The sequence below is a fragment of the Rhinolophus hipposideros genome (genome assembly GCF_964194185.1).
Source record: "Rhinolophus hipposideros genome assembly, chromosome: 2".
NCBI classification, from domain to species: Eukaryota; Metazoa; Chordata; class Mammalia; order Chiroptera; family Rhinolophidae; genus Rhinolophus; species Rhinolophus hipposideros.
Genome location: NC_138048.1, coordinates 59,564,006 through 59,582,182, shown reverse-complemented (window position 1 = coordinate 59,582,182; position 18,177 = coordinate 59,564,006). Strand labels below are relative to the sequence as shown.

At 43.3% G+C, this 18,177-nt stretch overlaps 1 protein-coding gene across 1 annotated transcript; it reads left to right on the top strand.

The window, feature by feature from the left end:
* Positions 1 to 11,339: 11,339 nt before the first annotated feature.
* Positions 11,340 to 17,500, top strand: LOC308509439 (uncharacterized protein). The gene is made up of 2 exons (XM_081077403.1): positions 11,340 to 11,553; positions 14,683 to 17,500. The coding sequence occupies exon 2, from the start codon at positions 15,382 to 15,384 to the stop codon at positions 17,188 to 17,190; it is 1,809 nt and encodes a 602-aa protein (XP_080933529.1). The 5' UTR covers positions 11,340 to 11,553; positions 14,683 to 15,381; the 3' UTR covers positions 17,191 to 17,500.
* The last annotated feature ends 677 nt before the right edge of the window (positions 17,501 to 18,177 follow it).

The following is an 18,177-nucleotide window of genomic DNA, read 5'->3' as shown; positions in this document are numbered from 1 at the left end:
AGCCTTTGTTGCAGTACCTTCCAGTGACTGGAAAGTTCAGTTCAGAGGACCCGTTTTGTCTGCAGAGCTCACCGTGTTCTTCAGTCCAGCTTTGCTAGTAATAAAGAGTAGACTGCATTTTCATTTGCTCCTAGCTTCCGTGCCTATTTTTCAATGTGTTATGAACATGAGTGGGGAAAGTGTGAGTAATTAGCTTTCCAACACATTCCACAATATAAACAAAATTTAAAAATTTCCAAATCTTTTTCTGACGCTAGCATAGACCTGACACCAAACTTGATAAAGAAAGCATTTTACACACACACACACACACACATACACACACTTCTAATTTAGGAATGTTATATTCATTGTTTCAACTGACTTAAGGAAAAAAGGAAACTTATTTGTATATGTTAAAAAATATATGAGAGTATGTCCTTTGGTATGCTGGAAACAAGTATTTAAAGCTTCCCTTTGTGCTGGTTCCATTCCCAGACACACTCTCGCCTGGCCATCACAAGGTGCTCACCAGCAGGTACAAACTGATGTTCTACCAGCTTAGAACTCCAGCAGAATAAGAGCCTCTCTCCACTGACAACTGCAGCTCAAGTCCTGAGACAGGGTTTCATTGGTCTGGCTTGATTCCCATGCCAATCACTGAACTGTGGCCAGATCTGGTGCTCCAACTGGCCAGGAGTGAATTATGGGTCCACTGCTGGAGCAGGGGTAGAGTTAGCCTGACCTGAACCTCATGGGCTGAGAGTGAGAAAGTGGTAATTAAAAAAATAAAATAAAATAATAGTAATAACAAATAAAATTTAAAAATTAAAACAGAATTGAGCCTCTTACTAAGAGAAAGGAGAATTTATTCTGGATAAGCAAAAGCGAAAGACAAACATACACACAGAACAAACACAAAATACAAAACAACAACACTTAATGTAAGAGTATAAAAATCTTAGTAAATCAAATGCAGCTATATATTCAATGAATAATATACAGTCAATTTGAAGAATTAATACAAGGATAGTTCAGTATTAGGAAGTCCATGAATGAAAATCAGAACATTAACTATTAAAACAGAATAACCATGTGGGCTAAAATTATTGGACTTGATTCAGAATCTATTTCTGGTTAATTGACTCATTATTCTAACAAATATTTCTTGCATACCAACTATGTACTAAACACTTTTCTAATCACTGGATATAGGAGTGACCAAATGGGCAAAACTCCTTGCCTTGTGGAAGTTACACATTACTGATTAAAACTCTATGCAAAATAGTAAGAATATAAACCATCATAAATATGGTAAACATTATTTGTCAGATGCTAACAGCAAAATTGAATATTGAAGCACTAAAGACATTTCCGTCCTAGGGTTTTTATTTTATTCATCTTTCAGGGCACAATTTTAATAAGGTTTCTGAGAAGTGCAGATATATATATATACTGACTTCCTACTTGATAACAATATCTTTCCTTCCCCCACCCACCCTTGCAAGTGAAAATAACTTGACTAGATAGATTTTCCAGCCTTGAATTTTTCCATTTAAACTCTGCGCAATGGTGTACCAGCTAGAGAATGTTCCTGCTCTCAAAGAGCTTAAGTCATAAAGAGTGATAACAAAGTCAATACATTTATAAGTGTGAAAGTGTTTTAGAAGGAGAAATACCAGCTACTAGGGGAGCGCACAGGACGGACAGCAAATCCAGGTGTGGGGAACATGAGAAGCTCATTTGTTAGAGAAAAAGACATCCGAGCTAAGACTTAAGGGGTAGGTAGGAGTTGCCAGGGTGAAGAAGTGATGAAGGAGCCTTCTAGCCACAAAGAGCAGGATGTGGAAAGGCACAGAAAAGTAAGAGGAGCAGCAGGCTAAGATTCTAGAGCGAGAGCCCTTGCTTGGCTGCGTAGCGGCTGTGTGACAGTAAACAAATTACTTCCTCTTTGTGCTTACATCTGCGAAATGGGGTTAAGAATGGGAACTACCTCATAACAGTCCTTAAAGTCATGTCCTCCAACCTACCTTTGGTGCAGGACTATTCAACATCCTCATCGTGGGGTCACCCCGCCAAGTCAGTGTAACCTACTCTTGGAAGAGCTCGGATTTCAATCCAGGTCTTTAGTTTTTAATCTGGTCCTTTTGATGTGCCAAGAAAATTCCCAGGATGCTGCTAGAGAGAGGGAGCCGGGGGGTGCGGCAGCCCACACTATCTTTATTCAGCTTGGAATGACAGTTTTGTTCAGTTATCCCTTATGTTGACTAAAATGCTTTGCTTGTGGCTTCTCTCTCCTGCACGTAGTTCAGCCCTTTGGAATGATCAGGGATAACCTTGCATATTTTTGAATATGAAAGGGCTTTGGTAATTCCAGATGCATCTGTCTAGTGCATCTTCCCTTTCTCACGGTAAGTAGTCCCATTTACTTCACCACTGTGCCTTCTTCTCAGGCACAGACTTATATAGACTATTTTCCTCCTCTTCCAGAAGGGTCATTCTAGATCTCTTCCTCAGCTTTAACTACCTACTTTTCTGTGAGGGAAAAACAGGTGGGCTTGCACTGAAGTTCACTGCCCTTCTGCACCCCTGAGACAACGGGGGTGCTGTCAACAGCACTAACGGGATACAGGAGGACTTCTTTGCGTTCCTTCATGTAGATCCAGAGCTCGGATCCCTCCGTAGAATGCCAGAACTGAACTCAGAAACCATCTAGTCCAATGCTTTATTAAGCAGAAAGAGAAGCTGAGGCCAAGAGGCGAAGCAACTTATCCAGAACATGGCCATTGGCTAGTGGCACAGCCTGGATTCAAGTCCAGAACTTCTTACCCTGAATCTGCTCTTCTTTATATTTATCCCCTGGGACAGTATCTCACTTTCTTCTCCCTAAATATCTGTGCTAGAATAATTTTCCAGCTCAGTTCCACATATTAGCACTCAGAATATTTGTTGCCCAAACCTCAGGAGCTGAATAAGAAACAAAATTTAAATCCAAAACTTAATCTGCTTTTGGGTGACATGGATTATAACAAGGATAGAGTGGGAGAAAACACACAAAAAAGTAAAACCTCAGAGTGTTTACAGCCGTATGACATCCATCAGGCTGCAACTGAAATTGGACACGACAGAGCATTATAAATCTTGGATGTAGAAGCGAAGAGCAAGGAGAGAAAATACTGCAATAGCGCCGACACCTCAAGCAGCATTCATCTCCTGTAATCTCCTACCCTCTCCATCTTTGGAGCATGTTGTGTGCACAACAGGTTTTGTGTAGAAGCAGGAGCCCTCACTGATCTCGCTGCAGACCCGACACATGTGACTGATATCTAACAATTAAAGGTGCTCACAGGGTCGGCCAAGCCCCTCCTCATTGAAACAGGGCTATAATGAACCTGGATTTTAAAAAATAAAATGAAAAAATAATCTCTGAAGAGTTGGCAGGGAGAGAGATAGAATTAACCTCTTTACTCTCAACAAGAATGGAACACCTAATCTTTGATCTTGTGGATGAGAATGAAGAGGGCCCCACGGAGAGGTACATGAAACAGGCTGCGAAAATGACCTGTCAGAAGGAAGTCAGGAGAAATCAATAACTTCAGTGGGAGATGCGAGGTTAGATTGTGAAACTACTGCAGCCTGAATTTCTTGAACTATCCTTGGGGGGCACAATTCTGAGTCTTTGCTACAGCTACATGGAGGTCACGGTCAAAAGTCCTTTAAAACTCTAAGCAGACCACCCCTAGATGGGTCTGTGGCTTTGAGCCTGCTTGTTTCCTGCTGCTGGCCTGGGGTCTTGGTTGCTCTTTGCACAGGTTTCAAATTCTTACTGACATCAGGAAAGGTTATGGGGATCCCACCAAGATTCGAGCTGCACTCTCAGGGCCAGACTGAAGCCACACAGGTCAAAAGCCAAGTGCCTGTGATTGGTGTGCCTGCCAGCAGGCTGCACAGCACCCCCACAGCTTCACATTGCAACGACCCTGAGTGATCTATCTCGATTTCTCGGAGCTCTCCTCCCTGGACTTCAGTGGGCCCTGCTGTTAATTAAATTCATACATTATGACTGCGGCTGTCTCCCGGACTCCATCTACCAGAAAACAAGCTCCTTTCTGGTGCCAGGTCAACTCAGCCATAATGACTAGACTAATGAAGGCTGACCTCGCCTTCCAGAATCACACAGTAAGTGGGACGTAAATCACTTAGCTTCACCTCCCATCTCGGCCACTTATATGTTAGATCTCAGTCCGTTGCTCAAGATTCCCGAGCCTCAGATTTGTAATTGGTAGTGGTTTTTATGCAGAAGTGTATTTCAGTGTCAGTCTTGGAGCTGTAACACAGGAGTTCTACTCCCGGCAGTTTCTTGGATTCAGTGAGGCTGAAGAAAGACGATGCAGTCATAGGAAGGCGTTCATACCACAGTTATATTCTCGAGGAGGCCGGGTGAGACACAGGAAGCAGCGTCTGCGCTGGCTGGAGCAGCCACGACAGTTACATAGCGTACAGAACAAAAATGGCTTCCAGCCAGCTGGTTACATACGGGGCTGATGGGCGTGCAGGTGGTCTGCAAATGCATGGGCTACCAGCCGAGCCAGAACTTTTCCATGTGAGGCCGAGAGCCTCGCTCTACTGCTCTCCTGGCCCTGTCCCAACAGAGCTTTTTAAAAATACACGCTTTCCCCAGCCCAGACCTGTTAAATGAGAATTTCCAGAGGTGGGACTGAGCATCTATATTTTACAAAGCTCTATTAGATGCCTCTATTCTGAAACATTCTTTGTTAAGGGTAATAAGCCAATGGGTTATTGTAGGGACAACATAGCTATGGGGATAAAGGTACAGTCTAAGAGATAAAGTTCTCTAAAATTTAGTTATGCATTTTATCTTCTGCTTTTCTTCTTTACAACACACAGGCACAGATACTTGCTAGGTTCTTGGTCTTAAATATCTCTTTCCTTTCCGTATGTGGGGACTTATCTCTCCTTTCCTCCTTAAATATTGAATTCAAATGCTTTATTCCATTCAAATGCGACTACCAGTGTTTCAAGACTTTACATATTCTTTCTTCTATGATACTGTTTGACATTTTGTAGTTATGGGTTATATCTATATCATATTGGTACATTTATCATTAAATCCAATGGGATGGGTATTCTTATTTCTACTTTATAGATGAGGACATTAAGTTTCAAAGAGCTTACGTAACTCAGTTAAGGGTTGGTAGTGGAACATATACCCTTTTCTTCTAATTTAAAGTCCATTGCTTTCCTCTCTGAGTCACGCTAGGAAAAGCATCTGAATTCTTTACTCGTAATTCAAATGTCAAGCATTACAAAGAAAGCAAGTCAGGAATGGAACTCAGAGAACCTTTAACATCTCTCCCATGGCTTTGTGGTTCAATGATTCTAGTTGTATGTTGAGAAATCTTGATGGCTGTTTGAATTCCTTATTCCTCCCTCCTATATCATGAGATGAATAGATAATTCGTCTGACCCAGGTGGCACCTGGCTCCTGTTCCAGAGAAGAGCACAGGGGTGGCCCTGCCCCCTTGAACATAGGCCCTGGTCTCTTCTCTCATCACTGTAAGTGTGGTGGGCTTTGTTCTCATTACCAGGTAGAAACGAAGGCACACATGGGAAGGAGTGGGGTAGTTCCCATGCCCACAGTGAAGGCTAGAAGGGGCTGGCATCTGCCATTTCCAATCCTCTAGGTCAGTTACACTTTTGTAATACCCAAGTGTGTTATGCCCCAATGAAATAGTTGTCCTTCCATTTGTGACAACATGGATGGATCTTGAGATTATAATGCTAAGCGAAATAAGTCAGACAGAAAAAGCAGAGAACCATATGATTTCACTGATATGTGGTATACGAACCAAAAACAACAAAAGAACAAGACAAACAAATGAGGAACAAACTCATAGACACAGACAATAGTTTAGTGGTTACCAGAGGGTAAGGGGGGAGGGGAGTGGTAGATGAGAGTAAAGGGGATCAAATATATGGTGATATGGAAGGAGAACTGACTCTGGGTGGTGAACACACAATGTGATTTATAGATGATGAAATGTATGGAAGGAGAACTGACTCTGGGTGGTAAACACACAGTGTGATTTATAGATGATGTATTACAGAATTGTACACCTGAAATCTATGTAACTTTACTAACAATTGTCACCCCAATAAACTTTAAAAAAAAATAGTTGTCCTTGAGGGCAGTCCTTGTTAAGAACGGAGAGTTCTGGGTATTTTTAAAACATGGCTTTTCTTCCTCCTCTGGCCAGAAGCGCAGGAAGATTTTTCTCCACCTTCACAGTGAAACCCTGATGGCACTCCTACAGGTAAAGCTCACGGAAGCGTGAGAACTCCCTTAAGACTGTACACCGTCCCCCTGGATTTTTCAATTCTCAAGCTTTGCCTTACTTAGCCTCCAGCAATTGGTCAACGACAGTTTAACTTTTTCTTACCAGAACTGGTTCCAGTGGTGGCTTCTGTTCCTGCCATTTAGCTCTGAGAAGCTGTGATTCTCTGTATCTACCGTCTGTCTCCCCAGTTTCCAGGGTAGCAGTTCGCCCTGTGACCCCAATTCTCTGATGGATCTAAGAAGAGTTGTTGATTTTCAGTTTGTTCAGTTCTTTTCTTGCTGTGAGGATGGGAGTGATGGTGCTTTATACATGGGAAGGAGATGAAGAAAAATTAAGTTGCTCTTTGTCTTAGTTGGAGTCCTTCCAAAAGCACAGCCCAAGACAAGAACTTGGTGCAGGTAACTATTGTGAGAGGTAATCCCTGTGGGCAGGAGCAAGGGATTAGGTAAAGTGAGTCAGGGAGGGGAGAAAAACCAATTAAAGGCATAGTGTTAGCCTGCTGGTGGGGGTGGTTAAAGACACTGCCCTAACACACCTTCACCACAGCCTTGGAACAGAGCCTGGAGAGTTCTGACTCTGGTTTTCAGTCCACCTGTGATAATAAGGAAGAAGGAGCTGTTAAGAACGGGTCTCAGAAGCTCTCATTTGCCAGTGGCTATGATGGGCTGGGCCGCTTGGGACCGGTCACCCTCCTTTCTGGGGCTCAGCTTTCTTTCAACTCACAGAATGTCTTTCTGCCCCAAAACTATCCAAATGGTTTTCTATGGAAGCAAACCCCAGCATCCCCAACGGACTGTGTGAAGCCTGAAGCAGGTTTTCACGGAAACTGTGAAACAAATTGCCCCTTTGAAAATTTGTGAGGTTTTGTTTTAGTTCTTTTGATTTTACACATTTCTTCTGGTTCTTTCTAAGAGGTTTATTGTATTGTCCTTTCCACGCTATCTTTGCACTCTGGAATGATGTTCTCAGAAGGTCAAGCCTAGGTCTGAGCAGCAGCTGGCTCTGGGCTTCACACTCCATCTCACTTCTTGCAGGGTAGCTGGCTATCAAAACAGTTGTACTTGTGTCCTAGGGGAGAGCTGACCTCTCCCAAGGAAGAACATAAAGTGGGGTTGGGGGTTACATAACAAAGGTGTGATAGGAATGTATATCGCTGCTCAGTCTGTATTCCTCAGTGACTGTTCTACTCTTCGAGTCCTTATACATATACTTATTTGTAGTTTTTTTCACCTTGTACTGTAATTTTAAAAAATATCTATTTGTAATTTTATTTTGCTGTATATCCAGTGTGTTTTAAAACAATTTTATGGTAAATTGCAAAGAAACATACAACATAGCAACACCAACAACAAAATAGCAAACACTTCTATTTGCTTCCTAAGGGCCAATAACTATTTTTAGACTCATTCAATCCTCACAACAGCCCTGTGAGATGGGTAGTATTATTAGACCCACTTTTTAGATGGAGAAATTGAGGCACAGATAAGTTAAAGGACTTGCCCAACGCCACCAAGGTGGTAAGTGGTATAACTAAAGTTCAACCAGGATAGGCTGGCTCCAGATCTATGCTCGTGACTAAAAGGATAAGCTGAGAAAAAAGTGAGATGTGGGGAAATAAATGTAGATGCTCCTTTACATATCTGTCTTTTCTGCTAGACTGTGCTTTGCCTGAGAATAAGGGCTAGCAGATTATGGGTATTCGATACATGTGTTCTTTGATCTTTTAAAGAAAACTGTCTAATTCTACTTTCCCTTAAGTCTTCTGGTGTCCTGTTGTAAGGAGTTGTGATTTCTCATACCGTGCAGTATAGGTACAGTATTGAGGGGTAGAACTAGCCCCTTCCGTTACGTTTCAGAACATGTGATCTCAACACCTCCCTTACCCTCCAGGCTGACCTTATGCTGAGAAGTGGACGTAACTGGGGCAGTGGGCCTTCCTAGGCTGTGCTCACGGAACCCAGCTCAGATAACACAATCCTTAGAGGAGCGGCATGGAGATCCCTACTCAGATTCCCCAAAATAGCTCCCTGTGCCTCCTGCCATGAGCAACCCATTCTTTCTTTAGACATGCCCGTTATTTCATGGGTCGTAGCGTGGCTTCAAAAATTTGTCTAGGCTCTGCCACTTATTAGATCATCTCAGGGTCTGGGAGGTGAAGCTATATCTGGCATCACCAACACAGCAGGGGCTCCTAGTCCAGAATTCATTTTTTCCTACTCTGAAGTCTTGAAGCAGGAGAAATGGACTTCGATTTGGGATCATCCAGCCTTATTAGTCGCCAGATCAATCACCTTAACATTTTCTCTATCTGTTCTCCATATACCTCCAGCGCTTACGCTAACGAGTTGAAGAGATGTTTAAATACATTTCTTGTTTCTCTCCTTTAATCAAACCAAGTTCCTTCATCCCCCAAGCTCACATAACTATAGAAATAAATTATCAAGTGGATGATGACTGTAGACAGAGCTTCCACCTCTCCTTTCAGTCTCACGCCCGAGTCCTTATGATTCACGTCTACCTTCCTGTATTCCCAAGCCTACAGTATCCCCAAGAAGAACACATCTTTTCCTGTTAAGCTTTATGCTAGACTTATTTGTGAAGGTCATGTGATATTCTAAAAATGGGTCACTCCTAAGATTATGAAACTGGACTTTAGCTCCAGTTATTGCAAATCTATCTTGGCTCTGGTTTCTGCAACTTGTAAAAATCAGGGAGCTGGACGATTGCAGGCATGGCAAAAAAGTTTCCTCCACCAATCAGTTAGTAGTAGCTACTCAGAACACTGTGATGAAAGGGTAGAGTTATACCCAGACCCAGAGCAAAAGGTACACGCATTGATTAGTAAGGTCTCTTTTGGGCAAGAACTAGGGAGAAACATCATTTGCCATCCCAGGATTAGGTGATCCTGTAGATTCATTCCAGCTCTGAACTGCTGAGAATCTAAATTTCCCCATGCCCCCCTTTTTCAGAATTGATCTGTGCTTTGTTGCTTTGGGGAATCCTGCCTCGATTTCTACTGTCTTTTGAGGAACTCTTTAACTAATCTATGATAAGGCACCAACCGTGGATGAAAGCCTAGAGGTCATTACCATCACATTTTTTGATTTGGGTAAGTCACTTCCACACCTTGGTTCTCAGTGACATGGGAAGAGGGGTCATAAGATGATATCTAAGATCTCTTCCAAATACTGAGTTTCATGAATCCATTATCCTGGAGTCACAATGCTGTGGCAGAAAGAAACAAGTGACTTACAGTAGATCCATGGGATTTTAAAAGGGTTGTAATCTCCTTCTCTTTCTTCTTTTTCTTTGTGGTGGTGTGGAAGGTAATGGGCTTTCTCCAGCCCTCAAATCTCAAATCATACCTCCTCTACCTCAAATCTACCCCCTCCTCTGTCTATTGGAACAGGCTGGCCTGGAGCAGTTGTGTGTGTTAAAGGAAACACACAAAGAGAAGGCAGAGGGGACGGGAGTGCAATGGTCCAGTCAAGACAACATTTTGGGGAAAAAAGACCATTTGAGGAGTCAGGAGACAGGGTATACGGCCATGCTCTGAAGATAGAGGATAAAAAGTATGGACTTGTGTACTTAGACCCAGCAGAAAGTAGAAGAAAGATGGGGGAAAGGGCCTTTCTATGATTGGGGCAGGTGAGCAGAGCTCAGAGAAGGGACACGAGATGTTTGGGTTCTGATCCACTATTGGCATTGATTTGCTGTGTGACCTTGGTTTGGGCATGAGAACTTTCCTCTGGGTCTCAGTTTTCTCATGTATAATAATCAGAGAAAATGAGAACAGTTGATGCCAAATGAGAACAGTTGATTGGAACTGGGCTTCCCAGTTCTAATATTCTGTGGGTCCAATTCCAAGTTCCTATAATTGTCTATGTAGACAAGAATTTCCTATATTGTCTGTGTGCCCTCCACGTGTAAAGTGCCCTCTACGTGTAAAGTTATAAAAACAGAGAGTTTGTATAGAACAGACTATCCTGGGAGGGAGGGAAGAAGGGGAGGGTGTTTCTGCCTCCCAAATAGAGCACGCTGAAATCTCGAAAGCCTGAAAAGACAGACTAATGCTATTGGGGACCCAGTAACTAGTGGGGCTTCTAAGTACGTAAATGTCCGGCTTGTCTTATTTCCTCCATTTGAATTTAAACTCCAGAGGGACAGAGCCTACTTATTAGAATCTCAGACTCTGAGTTAGAAGTTACTTTAAAGGTCATCTAGTCCCAATCCTTCACCCCATGAATGGAAATTTTCTCTATCCTTCCACCAAAATATGGCTCCCACACCTGCTTGTATACTGCCCCCAAGATAATTTATATAGCCAATTGCAAAGTTAAATAATCCTTTCATTCAGCCTCGTGTCCTGCCCCACGACCCAGATGATCTCACTAGACCAAACCACTAGGTCAGGATTTCAAGATGTTTCCTCTAACACTAGCTCCAGAGTGCCAGCCTCCAATGTGAAACACTATTTTAAGCTTCTCAGGAAAGGAGGTGAGTGGAGACATCGCAGATTTTGGAGTCACACAAGTTAGAGTTCAAATCTCATCTATGCTGTTTACTAGCTGGGGGGCTTTGAGCAAGGTACCCGAGCTCTCTGGGATGCCCACCTGCAAAAAAATATCAGTAATAACCTCCCTCGGAATTAAGGTGAAGATTCATCATGAGCTGAGTGTTGTTCACATGTCCTGTGTCTGCACGAAGGTGTGAGCACCTATGGGAAAAGAAATTGTTTCTTAGTCAGTGGCACTGGCCCTAGTGCTGAGCATTGTGCTTTGCTAGGTGTGAAAATAGGAGAATAATGAAACAAAAACTAACTTAAAGGTGCTCCCAAAATCTAGAACAAAGCTCTGTACTCAGACATATCTTAGTAACACCTATTCACAAACTGTTACTAGCATTTGGAAGACTTGTTTGTATACTCAGTCTAAAACGGAAGTTTAAAAAAGAGCCAGTATGTGTCTAGGCATAGAAACTGAAACTGCTTTTTTCTCTTGCAGGCATGAAACGAAACTAAGGGCAACTCACTAAACATGGACTCCCAGCTGCAGGAGAAAATGGTTGTGGATGTTGGGACATGGGAGCAGACATTTCAAGAACTGATCCAGCAGGTGAAACCCCGGGCCAGATGGACCCTGAAGTTGGATAAGAATCTTCAGCCAGACTGTTTGGCGCAAGGGTGGAAGCAATACCAGCAGAGAGCATTTGGCAGGTAGGTGAGAGTTTGTCTAGGATAGGGCTTCCTGCGCAAAGAAGCTCAGCTTAGCATTGATTCATTCCTTTGAGAGCTTGTTAAAAGAATAAATGTATCCAGGCTCTACACCCCTCCCCCAGCTTTTTTTGTGTGTGTGGTTACAGTGTTGTTCTTTAGGATCTAAATAAGACTCCAAGCCTCTATTTTTCTTAACAGCAGGAAGTTTCTTCTTTTATTAGATTTCCTCCCTAAATATTTCTGGAAATCCCTTTGGAATGCTTTATGTTCCATGAATCTGTCCTCCTATCCCCTCACCCCCTAATTTGTTCCAGACTGCTTCTATCTAGCTAACGTCTTTTGCTATGTCGCCTGTTGGTCCTGACTGGCTTCCCCAGGCTGCAGCGACCCTGCTAGCTTGTTCAGTATTAGCCTGTGACTGGAGCCTTCCTTTAAAGCCCAAGAACTGATGAATGCTATGCAATCACTTTGAATATTACTTTACTGAAGGCCTGGGGATAATAGGAGGGACCGAGCTGCAAGAAAGAAAATCTAAAACGTAGTTCCATGAGTCCCAAAATGGTGCCCTTCCCTTTCTGGCCATCCCCTTCTTTAACCCCCAGCAAGCCTCAGAGTTGCAGGAACCAGCTTCCTTGCCCACGTCAGGGGGGTGAGAATTGCTGACCTGGACACATAAGTCTTTTTTTTTGATATGGTATACAGAAAACTTCACTCTACTTTCCATCACCTGTTATCCTGCTTCCCTGCCTGCCCCTATCCTGCCTCAGGTATCCTCTGCTCCATTCCTTATGGATTATTAACGATGTCATGCATTTGCAAACTTCTATTCCCTTGTCTATAATTTTTACCTGTTTGGCCGGCCCTTTCCTTCCTCCCTCTTTATTCATCCTTCAAGGACCAACTCAAGTGCCACTGCCTCCTTAAAGCATTCTCTGGTCTTCCTAGGCAGAGCAAGTGTCCCTTCTACTGTATTCCCATAACATAATGCATATATATGTGTATATATATAAATGTATTTATTTATAATACATTTGTTATATAAATAATATATATGTATATACTACATATTATAGAATATATATTTATATGTAATATTTTTAGTGGCAGAATCCATGATTTTAATGAAGGCTCTGGGGCTCTGTAGAACAGTTTTTAAGGCACTGGCCCAAGGCCATGTAGCCATCATTCTGTTCTGCTTTGTAAGCCAGTGAGCTGCATTAGTGTGTCTCTCTGCACTAGCCAGAGCTCCTTTAGGCACTCCCCCAAACAGGAGTTGCTTCTTCTCCTGTTCAGATAAATTGATTTGATAGTCATTCTCAGATGGGAAAAGCAACCTACCAGCACACCTTTGGAAAAATGTCAACCAGTTTTTGAAAAGCATTTTGTAGTTTACAAAGTGCTTTCACATACACTATCTCACTTAATGATGACAACATAATCCTTGATTATTTTATTTGATGGATATAAAAATTGAGGCTTTGAGCAGGGAAGTGGTTTTTTCAAGGTCCCCTGATGTAAACTATGGACTGGGGTTCCTACCCAAGTATTACGGCCCCAGGTCCTAAGTCAGTTTCTGTAGGGGCAAAACTAGCCATGTTGCTCATTAGAGGTGATGTGGTAATAGTAGGCAGATAAACAAGGTTGGTTTCCAAAGGCCTGGAATTGGAAACATGATTCTACTTATCTTGTATGTTCTTGAGGAAGTTGTATATCCCTTTGTTACTCAGTTTTCTCATCTGGATATTAGGCTCAATGATGCCTATGTCAGAGGGGGGCTTTAAAAATGAAACAGTATAACACTGTAAAGTACCAATTACAGTGCCTGCCTCAAAACAAGTATAGTAAGTCCCCCTTATCTGCGGTTTCATTTTTTGTGATTTTAGTTACCTGCATTCATCTGTGGTCCAAAAATATTAAATGGAAAATTCCAGAAATAAACAATTCATAAGTTTTAAATTGCACACTATTCTGAGTAGCGTGATGAAATCTCATGCAGCCCCACTTGGGTAATGAATCATCCCTTTGTCTAGCCTATCCACACTGTACACCCTCCCTGCCCATTAGTCACTTAGTAGCCCTCTTGGATATCAGATTGACTGTCATGGTATCACAGAGCTTTTGTTCAAAACCCGTATTTTACTTCCTAATGGCCTGGAAGCATAAGAGCAGTGATGCTGGCAATTCGGGCATGCCAAAGAGAAGCCGTAAGGTGTTTCCTTTAAGTGAAAAGGTGAAAGTTCTTGACTTAACTAGGAAATAAAAAACAATTGTGTGCTGAGGTTGCTAAGATCTATCATAAGAATGAATTTTCTATCCATTGAATTGTGAAGAAAGAAAAAGGAATCTGTGCTAGTTTTGCTTTTGTACCTCAAACTGTGAAACTTGTGACCCCAGTGCATGATAAGTGCTAAGTTAAGATGGAAAAAGCATTAAATTTGTGGGTGGAAGACAAGAGCAGAAAACATATTCCGGTTGATGTGTTGTACCAGAAAGCATTGAGCCTATAATGGAGACTTCAGTAAAGGATCCCTGAATAGAGGGATATTAAGCCATTTCCTGCAAGTAAAGGATGGTTATACAAATTCAGGAGTAGGTTTGGGTTGAAAACTATAAAAATTACTGAAGAGTATTGTTATAATTGCTCTATTTTATTATAGTTATTGTTGTTAATTTCTCACTGTGCTTAATTTATAAATTAAACTTTCTCATAGGTATATATGTGTAGGAAAAAACAGTATATATAGGGTTTGGTACCATCCACAATTTCAAGCATCCACTGGGGGTCACATATCCTAGATAAAGGACTACTGTACCTTCTAAGAGTTTTGTGTGACTATTGTGAGGAGCAAATTTTGCTGGCAGATAGCAGAAATGTTTTTCCCTCTGAGACATCTAGAGATGTTTTACTGGCAGAGAGGCAGACTTGAAACCATGTATGGATGGAAGCTCACTGGGTCACAGGAAAAAGCTTTATTTGAAATGCAGTCCCTGTTATTTTTATTTGTCAATTTATCAATATCACATGAACTTTCTCAAATTGAAAGGGATCTTAGAGACCAAGGCCAGGACAATTTCCCTCATGTCAGCAATCAGCTGAGAGAACAATGGGCTTCTTCCTTCTGTTTGTAGGTTTCGGTGTTCCTCATGCAAGCGAAGTTGGGCTTCTGCCCAAGTGCAGATCCTATGTCACATGCACCTGGAGATCCGGAAGTCCCAGGGCCAGGTGCTTATGCGAATCTTTGGTCAGAGGTGCCAGAAGTGTTCCCGATTTCGATTTGAGAAGCCTGAGTTCTCCCCAGAGAGTACCATGAGGATTTTGAACAACCTGGTGTGGCGTATTCGGGAGAAATACTATGAAAACAGCAGGAAGTTTCGCGAGATGCCAGTGATTTTGGAGATACCTTTGGAAGGGTCCCATGACATGGGCAATTGCGAGGCATGCATTCTGGGCCTCTGTATAAAGAGCTTACAAAACTGTGTGATAGAACCATCCAAATCCCCTCTCTCCTACATGGAGATTGGGAGCCCCTCACCTCATGTTGGTGACATTTTCAGCCATAATGAAACCAGGAAACTGTCAGCTGAGGCAAAGGAGACTCAGGGGAGGGGGTATTCTTGTGGGCATAACAGGTCAGGGCCCTGCTATGCCACAGCTAAAACCCAAGTGCCTACGGCATTTTCTCAGCCCAAACGGGAGATAGGCCGACAACCCACACCAGGGGCAGACCAGCAGGGAACAGGGTCACAGCCAATCCAAGTAGTACGATCACTTCCCCCAGGGTGGACAGACCTACAGCCCACACAAGCAGTAGGCCCATTACCTTCAGGATGGGTAGATTCACAATCCCCCCTAAGGACAGGACCACAGGTCCCCCGGAGGAAATACTCTCAGGTTCTAAGGTGGGCAGGCCAAATGTCAACACAGGAAGCATGTTCACAAGCCACACAGGAGTCAGGCCAATGGTTAACAAAAGGGACATCCTCACAAGCCACACAAAGGACAGGCCAACAGTCAACAAAGGGGACATCCTCACAAACCACACAAGGGACACGCCAACAGTCGACAAAGGGGACATCCTCACAAGCCACACAAGGGACAGGCCAATGGTCAACAAAGGGGACATCCTCACAAGCCACACAGGAGTCAGGCCAACAGTCAACAAAGGTAACATCCTCACAAGCCACACAGGAGTCAGGCCAACAGTCAACAAAGGTGACATCCTCACAAGCCACACAAAGGACAGGCCAGTGGTTGAAAAAGGTGACATCCTCACAAGCCACACAAGGGACAGGCCAACAGTCGACAAAGGGGACATCCTCACAAGCCACACAAGGGACAGGCCAACAGTCGACAAAGGGGACATCCTCACAAGCCACACAGGAGTCAGGCCAACAGTCAACAAAGGTAACATCCTCACAAGCCACACAGGAGTCAGGCCAACAGTCAACAAAGGTGACATCCTCACAAGCCACACAAGGGACAGGCCAGTGGTTGAAAAAGGTGACATCCTCACAAGCCACACAAGGGACAGGCCAACAGTCGACAAAGGGGACATCCTCACAAGCCACACAAGGGACAGGCCAATGGTCAACAAAGGGGACATCCTCACAAGCCACACAGGAGTCAGGCCAACAGTCAACAAAGGTAACATCCTCACAAGCCACACAGGAGTCAGGCCAACAGTCAACAAAGGTGACATCCTCACAAGCCACACAAGGGACAGGCCAGTGGTTGAAAAAGGTGACATCCTCACAAGCCACACAAGGGACAGGCCAACAGTCGACAAAGGGGACATCCTCACAAGCCACACAAGGGACAGGCCAACGGTCGACAAAGGGGACATCCTCACAAGCCACACAGGAGTCAGGCCAACAGTCAACAAAGGTAACATCCTCACAAGCCACACAGGAGTCAGGCCAACAGTCAACAAAGGTGACATCCTCACAAGCCACACAAGGGACAGGCCAGTGGTTGAAAAAGGTGACATCCTCACAAGCCACACAAGGGACAGGCCAACAGTCGACAAAGGGGACATCCTCACAAGCCACACAAGGGACAGGCCAATGGTCAACAAAGGGGACATCCTCACAAGCCACACAGGAGTCAGGCCAACAGTCAACAAAGGTAACATCCTCACAAGCCACACAGGAGTCAGGCCAACAGTCAACAAAGGTGACATCCTCACAAGCCACACAAGGGACAGGCCAGTGGTTGAAAAAGGTGACATCCTCACAAGCCACACAAGGGACAGGCCAACAGTCGACAAAGGGGACATCCTCACAAGCCACACAAGGGACAGGCCAATGGTCAACAAAGGGGACATCCTCACAAGCCACACAGGAGTCAGGCCAACAGTCAACAAAGGTGACATCCTCACAAGCCACACAAGGGACAAGCCAACAGTCGACAAAGGGGACATCCTCAAAAGCCACACAAGGGACAGACCAGTGGTTGACAAAGGAGACATCCTCACAAGCCTCATGTGCCTCACAAGGGGTAGGTCTTCAGGCCACAAGGGGGACAGATCTACAGTTCACATGGAGGGCAGACCGCGAAGCTACACATGGATCTGGGACCTTCAATGGAACTCAAGGTGCCTGGAGAAGGCAGGAGAGATATCTACCCAGAGGGCCTGATCTAGACAGTGATGGACCCTCTATCATAATGCCACAGAATAACTTGGTTATGTGGGGCTTTGCCTGTGTTGCTGCTCTGTGGGCCTTTGTTGTATACCGATACCTTAGGTAGAATGCTAAAAATAGCCTTGTCCTCTTAATTTCACGGTAATCAATGAACGAGCTGCCTTTTTAATACAACAGAATTTCCTTTCGACCAAGCAGAGTCAAGTTTATAGAATAGGCATTGGTTTCCTGAACCTCCTTTGCAGATAGTCTAAAACATGGCCTAGTAGATAATAAACCCAATAATAAATATTTGTTGAATGACAGCAAGGTGTTTGTTCATTCACTCATTAAATCAACACACACACACACACACACACACACACACACACACACACACACAGAGAAGGTGCCAAAAAAATGTATACACATTTTAAGATGGGAAAACTGTATTAAAATTGTAATACAATGAATGACGCTAGCATTCATTTGATTAACGCCATCTTCTGAGCAAATGTCATACTATACATTGCTATATAATTCAATTCAACTTCAAAAAGTAATACATAGATAACATCTCTTAAAATGTGTACAGTTTTTTGGAACCCCCAGTATATATGTGAACCAATACACTTTCTTATATCTTCACAAGAACTCGGGATCATGAGTGTTATCAGAAAGTTACTGTGTAGGCTGAATAATTGTCCTCCAAAGATGTCCATGTTCTAATATCCAGAATCTGTGAATATGTTACTTTACATGGCAAAAGAGACTTTGCAGATATGATTAATTTAAGGATCTTGAGATGGGGAGATTATCTTGCATTATCAACATAGGCCCAACATAATCACAAGGGTCCTCATAGGAGGGAGGCAAGAGTATCAAAGTCAGACAAAAGAGATATAGCAATGGAACCAGAGATTGGAGTGATGTGCTTTAAAGATGGAAGAAGGAGCCATGACCCAAGGAATGCAGGCAACTTGTAGAAGATCATGAAAGCAA

What these genes read in the sequence shown, in the direction of transcription:
- LOC308509439 (XM_081077403.1), top strand. Translation starts at nt 15,382, where the DNA reads ATGGGTAGATTCACAATCCCCCCTAAGGACAGGACCACAGGTCCCCCG.